Below are 12005 nucleotides of genomic sequence, written 5' to 3' on the forward strand. Positions count from 1 at the left end.
TACCTGGGGGTATATGGTCGACAATTACGAGATTGATCCAAATGTTCTAAAGATGGTATATAATTCTATCGGACTTCCGATCCCACCAGAAACACCTTCACCACCTCCAAGTGGTGATACTGATCATCCACAAGTGGCGGGTTCTAAAGTCAAATCAAGAGATAAATCATCCGATAGAATGGAGATTGATAAGGATGCGCAAGCAATCCGCAAACAACTCGAGAAAGACGCACGAGATAGGGAAAGAAAAGAAGCCGAGGCTAAAGCTGCGGAGCTAGTTCGTCAGCGTGAAGCAGCAAAAGAAGAGGAAGAAAGAAAAAGAAGACTTGCAGAAGTTGAAGCTAAAAAGGAAGTGGTTCGAAGGAAGATTAATGAGATGGGTCTTCCTGGTAAATCTGCTTCCCCAGGTCTTCCACTCACACCTATATCGTCTACTCCTGTGGTGGCGGCCATTGCCAGAGCACCACCTTTGTCTCCACCAAAGCCGGAAGTGCCTAGAATTCCTGGCTTATTGCTCACACAGCTAGATGGTTCTTATTCGGAGTCTCGCCCTACTCCAGGAGTTGCGCCTTCACAGGGCGATATCATCATGAAAGATTCACATGAACCAGTGCCCGCCTCCGGACAATCAACCGCAATTGCTGCGGTATCTAATATATCTACTCCAACAAAAGCACCTTCTCCAGAACGGCCCTACATTCATCGTAGGAAGAGACCGGTTGCATCTGATATGTATTCAGAGCCTATGCCGACAACTAAACGAAAGTTTGGTGACCATAGGAACGTAGAGCTAATTATTGACATATCTGATGACGAAGAGGAGGAGGAGGAGGAAGGCTCACTAAATGGTTCAGGCACCTCTCGCTCAACGCCTTGCGGCACAGATAAAAGAAGTGGGAATATTACCCCGCCACGTCTCCGCCCTAGTCAGACAACTCCTGTTGGGGGCTTTTCTAGCAATGGCACTTCGAAGCTTGACTCGGCAAAAGCGCTTCAAGCTAAAGAGGAGCAGATCAGAGCTCTCAAAGAAGCTATTCAAAAGGCGCAGGAGAAGAAAAAGCTCATTGCAAAAACCGGGCTATCCACACCAACGTCAATTGAGACTCCAAACACTGGAGCGGAACCAAGTGAACCATCCCCTCTTACGCAAGTGCAGCAACAGCAGGTATCCGATGTAGCTATGGCGGTCTCGTCGGCTCTTGATAATGTTAAGAGACAAGACGAAACCAAACGCAAAGTGGAAGTTGAAAGGCAAAAAATGCTCATTCAAGTCAAAGAGGCACACGCCAGGGCAAAGGCGGAAGCTATCAGGCTCAAGGAATTGCAGAAGAGGGAACAAAAGAAAAAAATTGATGCTCTCTTAACAGAAATCGAGGAGCTTGAGAAGGCTGAGGCCGAAAAAAAGAGGAAAGAGGCTGAAGAAATTGAAGCTGCGAAAATCAGACAACGCGCGAGGGAAGAGAAGGAAAAGCAGCTGAAAGAAACCGAGAACGAAAGGCTGAAGAAGATGCTGGCTAAAGAGAGGGTTTTACAAGAATTAGCAAGAATGCGACGAGAAGAGGAGGATATGGAAGCGAAGAAGGAGGCGTTAAGGGCGGAGTTAGCGGCCATGGAGAAAGCGGCAGACAAGAAGGCAGATGTTAAAGGAGAGTGCGATGAAATTACAACAAAGGCCATTTCCAAGAAGAAAGAGGAAATTGAGCAATTGAAGAAGGCCATGGAGGAAATTGAAGGTAAGGCTCTGCGCCCACTCTTTTACCACACCATCCACTACTGGTGACTCTTATCGGGTTAACGCAGCTTCTTAACCTTAAACACCCTCCTATCGAGCAACCGCTTATGATTGAGTTTGGTTATTACAGTTGACCATGCGACCTTGAAAGACGACCAGAAATCATCCCCACGTGAACAACTGCCACAACCAGGCGCCTTGGCGGACCGCCAACAAAAGGTAACGGATGTAACGGATGATGTTGTGATGGGGGATGATGTGGGCCTCGGAATTAAAGGAGATGGGAAGGTAAGTCATGAGCAGGTTCAAGGACCAGGAATGGATAGAACCGAAGTCGTTATCAGTCGTCCCTCGGTTGTGTCATCGCCTGTGTCAACAAACACCTCAGATGATGCGATGGATGTCGACCAAAAGACGGTTGAGACCGAAAAGGTAAACAAAAATGACACGAACGTCGATGATGTTGACATGGACGCTAGCAGCGATGAAGATGAGGATCAGGAAAAGAGCAAGGAGATGAATACAGACTCAAGCAGTGAAGCGGACGAATCCTCAGACGAGGAAGATGACAGCGACGAGGATCAACCACAAGTAGCATCAGCAGTCCAAGAAGAGAAAAAACCGAAACCTACCATGCCAACCACATATCAGATGATGGACGACATTCAAGAAAAACCGGCAAATAGCAGTGCCGTAGACCTGGAGGAAGCTAATCTACAAATACCAGTGCCCGAGCAAAGAAAACAGGCCAATGAGCTCGTGGACCCCGCCAAGGTTTGCAACAAGACCACTTTACCTATACACCCTTCTATTTTACAGCTCGCTTTACTTTTAATAAGATCCGGTGTTGGCTGACAATAGTTCCTTGCTCTCACTTTGCTCGTGATTGGCTATTTCCTTTGGATTTCAATAGATCACTTCTACAACCGCTGCCGTGAGCGTTACCAAGAAACAGGGAGATCAGAAGATCCAAAGACAACCTGAACACGTCTTCACACCTTACAAGTCACCACTGACTAGCTTCAAATCTTTTCGGTACCACCCGAACTTCCTCGCCTTTTGCCCAGGTGGTTACAGGAGCTTAACGTTTTCGAACCGCATCGACCCTACAAAACCGCTTTGCAGGTGGGAACTTAGCGGTGGCATCTGCAGTGACACCAGCTGCTTGGGGCAGCATAAAAGGCAGATTGAGATGCCAGGTATATCCTTCCCAAATTGCTCTCACTGGGTTCTGTGATATCACTCAAAGTGTGGCTAATAATTGCCGGGTATTAGATGATGAAATTCTTGTCGAACTTGCATCTGTTGTTGAAGGCTCTACTGAGGAGGAGCGCAACAACTACAATCGTGGTCTCAGGCAGACGATTGCGTCTATGCGTGAGCAGGGGATCAAAGATTTTGAGACTGTCGTGACTGGTATTGCGTCTTACCGTAGACAGTTTCTTGGTGACGATACAAGGGTATTGAAATTGCCCCCATCTCAGCCTCCTCAAACATCCCAGCATCAACATCACCAGCAGCGGGGCTCTTCTTCTTTCTCTTATACGTGAGACTGTAAATTTCAATGAGGCGAACAGTGGTATTTCGCCATCCCATTCTCCCGCCGGTATATTGAGTCATTCTTCGATTTCGGAAAGCATTTTTTGAGCTCATTTTAGCACCATGGATACTGGGTTTCACATAAATAGGGTTCCGGGCATTATCTTAACGGTTGTGAAAGTTTATAAACTCACTTTCATTCTTATTTCTTCTTGTAACTTTACATTCTTGTATTCATTTTACATTCTGGTCTTGTTCCCCTAATTAACTCGGGGCGCCGTGCGGGGGGATCATTGAGGTGCTTCCTTGTATAATTCGATTTAGAGTGACGACAATACAAAAAAAAACATTCCAGATATATCTTGTGGGTTTTTCCTTTGGCCCGATAGTTATGTCAGGGCTTGAACTATGCTAGTTTCCACCGGCAAGTGCACCCCACTGCATGCCTCAATGAATCCCAGAGGTACACCCTGGCCTGATGCGCCATTAGAGTAGGCGCGCTGATTGTCGAGGGGAGCTAGTCTATTACTAGCACTTAGATGACCGTTACATTGTTGTATCACCAATTTTAAAATTGATAAACGGTTCGGATCTCTAAGGCTTCGTTTGGCAGCCACGCAAATCATGATCCTGGGCAAATTGTGATTTGGAGAAATTTTGAGCGTTTGGATACACCATTTCAAACCTCAATCTAGAGCCTGGGAATCATGATCCTTGCAATCCAACTTTCTCTCTATTGCAACGCAATTACACTCAACATCTTCAAATATACACAAGTTTTGACATGGTGAGCCGTTGCAACAAAATATTGTTCAGAGGCGTCTGGATGGCCAAAATACAATTTGACCAAAATACAATTCCCATCATCCAAATCACAATTGGCAAGGATTGTGGTTGCTACGAGACAGTGCTTCCAAACGGAGCCTAAGTCGCCGGGTTCTATTCCCATGGCCTCAACGTCATGTAGTACCGAGTGAGAACCTATGAAGAATATACTAAAGTAAGCTTCTATGAATGTGAGAGAAATGACTTCACACACACACACATATGAATGTGAGAGAAGTACATGCGCAGTTTTTTTTTTTTCTTCTCGATAATTATAGCCCACGGATACCCTTTGGTCATATCTTATTTAAGAGCAAAGGTATAGATACAGTGCCCTAACAGGCGGCCCTTTTATAATTTAGCTCCTGATGAGGTATCGCAGCATTGCACGTCTTTTGTAACCCGTGATCCGTGCTCTATTTAAATTGCATGTTTTATATATATTTAAAAGAATTTCTCATCAAAGGAAAAGCAAAAGCCCCATGCTATGCTTGCAACTTCTGACTCGTTAGCTTAACAAATCTAGGCACTACTACTGGGACGACGGCCCTAATTGGAGTCGGAAATCTCACCACCCGGAATCAAAGGGAGGGCTATTCTTACCTGTTAGGGTATAAGTGCACTGCCCCATAATTTTCTTCTCATTTAATTGACTACCTTCTGTTGTACAATTGTATCACCCTATAGAAGTCCGTATAAAAGAGTTCGAGAGCGAATGCGCAAGTAATACGAATGCAAAATAAGCACAAAGCTTTGACGGGCCAGTGTTGGGACTTGGTACTTTTCCATATTTTAGTAATGTCTTATCTACTAGTGTGCTTTTATGTACCGGGTCAGGATAAAACGTCATAAGACGCTTTACGTCGAGCACGAGAGAACACTAAAGGGTGTTTTAGAGATAAATTGGCCTATCCTAGCGCCTTACGTATGCACATTGAAGTAAAAATAAATCTCGCGTATCTTTAATAATAGATGCAAGTCATCAATCAATCAATTCAATAATACATATGACTTATGCCGAGTGATAACTCATGATGAATTGACAGAAATGGTTCCTAAGTGACTTTTAAAGGCTAGGGTGCCCGTTATCTAATTACTACTAGCTAATAGGCATGTTTTTTTTTTTAGGTAAGAAATTAAAAAAGAAAAGGTTTCGAAGGAAATCTAGATGAGTAACCCCCCACCCATACAACTAAATAAAAGAAACCAAACAAAAGAAACCAAACAAAAGAAATCAAAAACAAAAGAAATCAAAAACAAAAGAAATCAAAAACAAAAGAAATCAAAAACAAAAGAAAACAAAAACAAAAGAAATCAATAACAAAAGAAATCAAAAACAAAAGAAATCTTTTCGCCAAAAAAAACCAAGTCTAGTAGAACTATGCCATCATCTCCGTTGAATTATCCTCACAGTCGTCACGCGACCTCACTGGCCTTCTCCCTTGCAACACAGCGGCCGGATGAACCCAGTTAAAGATGACCATCACCGCCAGCATCAGTACTGCATCAAACAAGTACAACCAGATCTCATTCCTCAACAGATATCCCGAGTTGCCCTGGATATACTCAATGGTTCTAAAGACACTCCTGACTAGGATCGCCACTGAAGAGGCATACAGAGCATACAGAAGCCCTACCCAGCTGGTCTTGAAGCTCATTGCTGAATTTGCGAGGGATATCGAGGCGCCGGTTGGGTCCTGGTTGATCCGGCGATGGAACACGATACTGGCAATGACAAAGAAACCGAAAAAGATGATTTGGACGAAGAGACCGATAAGAACCAGTCTCTCACCGTTTTTCATGGACTTGTCGGAGCCTCCGGCCATCATTCCACCACCTAAAAGGGAGATGGGTTAGAATCTTTAGGATACAACTCAAGGTTACTCTATCACAATATTGCAGAAACGTACCACCAGCCTGCAGTGTGAAACTGAAAATGTCACCGGCAACAAAGATCTTTGTGAGCCATGTGAGCCTGACAAGGGAGTGTTTTCCTCCCTCAACGAGAGCAATGATGCGGCCAAGAATCATGTAGATTGAGGCAGCAAAAAGAGCGGGCGATACGAGGAGGAGAAGTGTCTGCATAATGTATGGTCCGAGAGCTTCTGTGTCATAATGCGATTGGACTCGACCGATGTAACCAATTACCTGGACTTGGAGATTGTTAGTTTATGGCCGGTCTAACATAGAGGAGCGAGTGAAGGGAGTAAAGTACATATTCCTCCGATAACAAGTGGAATGAAGGACCATGTTCGTGTACGGATGAGTTGGACTATGTGCCATGCTGTCGAGAGTCCGAAAAGGGCTGCAAAGAGGGCCCCCGCGAAGAGATTGGGTGTGTAGTGATAAAAAACAAAATCACCATGTTCGCTCATGTTTACTGGTGTCTGTGAGTATTTCTGGCTGTCGATTTGGTGTGCGATATATGTTGATATTATAAGCAGTATTTGATACTATCGGAGAAAAGGTTGAGAAGTTGGATATCAGAAATATAAGGTTATGTCGATGCGGAAGATAAGTACATATGTATTTATACAGTTTCCTAGCTGCCAAAAATAAAAAAAGCCCTGATAGAGAAGATTAACCGAGATCAGAATTAAGCAGTACGGGAGGTAATCTGGTACCAACTATAGGGGGGTCTGTCCCAGGCCACTCTACGTAGAGTAAGTACATACTAGGTAGCTAAACTAATCATTGCCAAACGGGGCTGAATAAGACCCTGATTTTACCCCCAGCATTACCAGCATTATCGCAGCTGAACCAAAAATCGTTTATCATTAGTAGATTTCCCCCCCGTCGCTTTCGTTTTCGTATTCGCGTTGTGTTTACGTACACATGCACTGCACCGCACCGTTGTAGCTAAAACCTCAGTTACTACATGTAGTGCGCAACTATTGGCTTCGGCTGTGTCTCCGGTACACTAAATGACGGGCATGAGCCGGAGTTCCGGGGTTTAAGTCTTCCCTTAATCAAGTCGCACCCTCGTATATACGCGTATATACACATATACGTACTGCTAGTTAACGGTCCAGATATGCATGTTGCCAATACGGATTTTACACCGGCTGTGATAATTGATTTCGACTCTCGCATGGCCATTGTGTTCCTATCGCATTCGGGTTCGCGTTAATGTTCAAGTACAAAAGAGCAGTATCAGGAATACGAAACACCGCGCGTCTCTAGATAACCCAGCCGAAAAATACATCGGTGTAATATGCTCCCCGTATATAGATTTTCAAAAGTACTAGTAGCTAATCGCCAGATTTTGGTTCTCAATCATTAAACCCCCTACATTTCAGCTCTTTTTTTTTTTTTTTTTTTTTTTTACAGATTTGCAGTATGTTACACCAGACAATATACTATACCTGATGATTTTCGGATAAAAAAGAGTTCCTAATCTTAATCTTATAATAGAATCGAACACCTAAAACTCAAGAAGATCGGAAGAGCATTGAGAACGTCAACAAGGATCTTGAGACCTTACAGAAACTCTAAAAGGACTCGTATGCGATCTCTCAGTACCCCCTCTTCCTTACAAAAGGGGTAATACTAAATCTTATCCATAGGCCTTAAACTGTCGGTGTAGAACCTTCTTTTTGGGGGCTAAATCTGCAGAAAATCCATGCAAGTGATTGGTGAGAGAACAGTTTGGATACAACCATGCATTGATAAAGGATTCGGGATAAGGAATTTATTGGCACAGAGGGGCTCGTTCTACATAGCTCGTATATTTATACGGAATATACCGTCCTGCAGTTTTGTAGTTAGAATACTAGTTTTGTCTAAATTTCTCGGAACTCCGTATTATTACAGAATACATCTCAACTCATTCCCCCTTATTATTGTGAGAGCAAAGTCAGCAAGGATCCTGGTACATCTCTAAATATAAACAAAACTCCGACACTGTACTTTTTTACTAGCCCTTTTGGCGCATGTTTGATTCCGGATTGTGAGGAGAAATATAACGGGATGAATTCACTACTTGTGCTAGCTTGCGTGTACCGGCTAAATACATTGTTTTTTCTTCTTTCACAAAGTCGTTCAATCATGAAATCTCACTCATGTTTAACGTTTGTGGTGTTACCTGTGGAATAAACAATTACGTGCGTTACCATAACTCAAACGCGTGCAGCCGGTGCGTACACACGCGCTAAATATTTAAGCTTATTTCACCTGCACGTTTTTGTTCTCTCCACCAAACTCCTGTGACGTGCAGTTCATCATGAGGCTTGAGAGATCTCGATATCACGTGGCATCCACATGTGCATTACCCTAAGCTTGGCGTCGTGAGACAAGTGACAACAATGCTCAAAACATAAAAGTACATGTATCTATCCATCCATATATACAGTGATTTCTCAACCAAAAATTTCATTTACATAGCAAAAATTGAGATGAGCGTGGTGACTCCAGACTTTTCTCCGCTAAACCCCAACCCAATCCTCAAACTCCATATAAAAAAAAAAAAACAATGACAAAAGAAACCCAACAGAGAATGGTTGGCGCATGAGACATATCATGGTCGTTGACAAGAACCTAATAATTAGCTGGCAATCCCGTGATTGATACCGCCCGTCTATAATAAACCCTGTAAAGCCCGAATGCACATCCCCGACACCAACACCATCCTTTCTAGATTCCTCTCGTCTATTTTACCTAAATAAGAAGCAACCACTTAGGCGCGCGTTCGCTTGACAAGCCTGGGGGCTGAAGGGCTGAAGGGCTGAATTTGAATTTCTTACCTAAGAAAGAACCCTTCGGGGCCGAGCGAACACCAAACACTTGTATATTCTCCGCATCCATACGGGCCAAGACATTCCTTGGTTTGACAGGCGATTTAGGCGATTTCGGCGTTGGTGATCGTGGGGTTGCTGCTGGGGATACCGTCGTGACACTGAAAGTATAGCCCTTCGAAGCCCCTGGCTCCGGCTCCCACGAAGCTTGGATATTCGGGTCCTCTCCGCTCGCAGGCGTGAACTGAAATGTTCCTGATGGCAATCTCTCACAATTCCAAGTAACCTCATCAAAGAACTTCACAAGAAGCTTCTCAGGTGTCTCTGGCTCCTTGGCAGGGACCCTTCTGATGCTGGCCAAGATCTCAGACTTTTGAACTAGATCTTCCTCCTCCCCGTCCCCGGTTGCGACAATGAGGATGTCTTTTGCGGTGACATTACTGAAGCACCCTGCTAGACGTCGTACGAAGGACCCCCCGCAACGGACATCGTATGCAGGTACTAGTCTTCCCCGGGTACCATCAGTTGCCACAGTTGCCTTTTGGAGCTGTAGCAGTAAACGCCTGTTGGGGAGGTGACGTTTAAAAAATGTTCCTGGAGCCGGATTGGCGAGGAGGTATTCTGCGTGGATCTGTTGGGAGTTGCTGTCAGGCCGACTTGAGGACATGTTCGCTTGAGTTGTTCGGAGAAATCTTCTTTGAAGGGAGCAGAATTTTGAGCTTGAAGATTCCGCCGGGGAATATATATATCTGAAGGACCACTGGTGGGGGTGGCGTTTATGCTAATATTACGCCCGGGGCTGGATAAATAATTGAGTAATTGGTAATTGATTACGAGAAACAGGGAATACAAATCGTTTTGGGGTAACAATGATCTTTGGGTAGAGGGGAGGATCAGAAGATGAAGAAGCAGGTGCTTGGTATATACCTACTAAGGGTGTCAATAAGATAAGGTTCCTATATGGTTACTTTATCCCCAAGGGCGGCTGGATGTCATACCGTGCGCACAAGGAGAAGCGAGCTATCGCGTCGAATAAGAATACAAAAGCCTCCCCTCTGCCAGTTTGTTGGTGGTCTAACCCGAATTGTTGGAATGTTAGGGATGTTGGTTACCGCGCCGGCCGTTGCTTGTACAACCAAGCCTCCTGATGTGACTCTACTCATGTACGACAAAGCTGCGCCTACTGCCCCTCTCGATGCAGATGTGCCCAATGAAATAAGTAGGGCGCTGTCTTCATCACCAGTACGAGCATTAAGTAATTATGAGCACGTGCATCTCACAAGGCTGTTGCAATTGCCCAGTTTCTTCCGATAATGGTAATGGTAATTCCCCGCTTGGGTCCTTCTGAAGCCCCGAATTAATGTTCAGGCTGTTTTGTAGTTTCTTTGTTTTTATGATGCTTCTTTGTGTACTTCGAGTGCATCGAATCGAAGAACATTTTCTTTGTACGGGTACGAACGAGCATTCCGGAATATTACACGGTCTGTGTCATTGCAAGCGGAAATCTCCGGGTCACGTAATATTTTGGATATATCAGTATTTGTATGTCACTGGTATATATCATCGCAAAAAGGTGTGGGATTTTCTGGCAAGTCAAAGTTCGTATATAAAGATGATAATAGGCAAAGTTTCCTAATAGAGTCTTACATAGGTAGCTCTGGTGATTGCAAGAAAAACTAATTTATTGCTATCTCCGTTTTCAGCAACGCTGATGCATCGCTTTTGATTATCCACCCCCCCCTCTTCCTCTCGGATGAGCCTCGATATTAGAGTCAACTTCAGTAAAATGGCTGGCCAAACTGGAGCCAGCGAGGCACCACAAGGGTCAATAGGTCGCTGGGACGACAGCCCAAGCAGAACAGCAGCAATGGTATTTGCCTTGGAATTTTCGCATCGATGCGTGCTGCCATGTGTTTTAGTCATGTGGATAATGTATCTAGCATTATTCGCGTTCGTATTCGCCCAATTAGTAGTTCCCTGGACGGCTGCAAGGCAGATTTCAAAGATCGGACAATCAACATCTGTGATCCTATTTACCAGTGATGGCAATAGGTTATGTCTTTCATACTATATCCATTGGTAGTTTAGGTCCCCTGGGTTCCGAAACCTTTTAACCGTCCTTCGGCCTTCCCTCCATGCTGCCACGACTTACTTGATTTATGGTTCTTGCCAAAGTCCAAAGAGACCTATCAATCCTTAAGAGGTAATGATACTTCTTGCGGGGGGGGGATGCAATTTCCTTTGTTATGCAAGCGGTAGCAGGCGTATTGCTAACCAAGAAGAGTGGCATGACCGATACAGGCAATACGCTAATTCCTGCTGGCTCTGTTTCCAGCTGTTCAAGCCTGTCTTTTCAAAATCGTGTTCGTGTCCGTCGTGTTAAATTGGTGTACCAAATCTGGTACCTCTCTCCTTTGAAGACTGCAACACGGTCCCTTCCTATTAATGTAGATATTGTCATCTGCTGGTTGTTTCAAGGTTATAAAGTTCCCTGAAGGCCACAATAGACTGCTCCAAGAAATAGGTTGTTGTACGTAATGTTGTACAAATGTTTAAATTTCTTGTGCAGAAAGTTTGGTGATAAGAGCACGGGAGGAAACGATATGATGTGGCTAAGCTATCAAGAGCTAGGGCCAATTCTTTCTCTTTTTTTTTCCCTCTCTTTTTTCCGGATCCCCGGACGCCGGTTATGATGCTACTGCACACCTGGAAATAAGCTTTAGCATGGCTGTTTGTAGAACGGGGTTAGGTGTTGTTACATGTAGTGCATGCATATAGGTACATGACTGTTCAGGGCTGATTCCATCATGGAGCAGTGTAGTAACAGCTTGAATATCAAGAAATCCTTGTGGTTCCATACAGTCCTGCCCTCTGCCTTAGAAACGGTTCTCGGTCCGTCCATCCTAGTTGATAATCGTGGCTTAGCCAGGGATCACCCTGTGGCTTTTAGAGGAAATGATAATGCCTTGAAGATAGCACCTCTACTACAACTAAAGATGCCTGGCCCCTACAACCCCCCCAGCCTTTCTTCGAAGCTAGAATCGAAACTCAATTTGAGACACCTGTCGTCAGGCTGACCCAGTGCTTGGCTGTTGATGTCTTGGTCACAAGCCACTACCAACCCAGAATTGATGCTTGTCCCCCCTGACTAAGCCGTGTATGTGTGTAGCCACGCC

At 44.5% G+C, this 12005-nt stretch overlaps 4 protein-coding genes across 4 annotated transcripts; 2 read left to right on the plus strand and 2 right to left on the minus strand.

Moving 5' to 3' along the window:
• Positions 1-52: 52 nt before the first annotated feature.
• LAJ45_09057 (uncharacterized protein) lies at positions 53-3282 on the plus strand (the record flags this gene model as incomplete). The annotated part of the gene is made up of 4 exons (XM_046118603.1): positions 53-1733; positions 1863-2506; positions 2646-2931; positions 3008-3282. 4 exons carry the CDS (start codon positions 53-55, stop codon positions 3280-3282), a joined length of 2886 nt encoding a protein of 961 aa, XP_045968280.1.
• A 2193-nt stretch (positions 3283-5475) lies between these two features.
• Positions 5476-6471, minus strand: LAJ45_09058 (uncharacterized protein; the record flags this gene model as incomplete). Its single annotated transcript, XM_046118604.1, has 3 exons — positions 5476-5933; positions 6007-6249; positions 6312-6471. The coding sequence occupies 3 exons, from the start codon at positions 6469-6471 to the stop codon at positions 5476-5478; spliced, it is 861 nt and encodes a 286-aa protein (XP_045968281.1).
• A 2201-nt stretch (positions 6472-8672) lies between these two features.
• Positions 8673-9496, minus strand: LAJ45_09059 (uncharacterized protein; the record flags this gene model as incomplete). Its single annotated transcript, XM_046118605.1, has 2 exons — positions 8673-8752; positions 8839-9496. The coding sequence occupies 2 exons, from the start codon at positions 9494-9496 to the stop codon at positions 8673-8675; spliced, it is 738 nt and encodes a 245-aa protein (XP_045968282.1).
• Positions 9497-10142: 646 nt separating this feature from the next.
• On the plus strand, positions 10143-10509 carry LAJ45_09060 (uncharacterized protein; the record flags this gene model as incomplete). The annotated part of the gene is made up of 3 exons (XM_046118606.1): positions 10143-10145; positions 10210-10402; positions 10481-10509. 3 exons carry the CDS (start codon positions 10143-10145, stop codon positions 10507-10509), a joined length of 225 nt encoding a protein of 74 aa, XP_045968283.1.
• Between the last annotated feature and the right edge of the window lie 1496 nt (positions 10510-12005).

Source organism: Morchella importuna, assembly GCF_003444635.1.
Source record: "Morchella importuna strain M04M26 chromosome Unknown Morimp01GS033, whole genome shotgun sequence".
NCBI classification, from domain to species: domain Eukaryota; kingdom Fungi; phylum Ascomycota; class Pezizomycetes; order Pezizales; family Morchellaceae; genus Morchella; species Morchella importuna.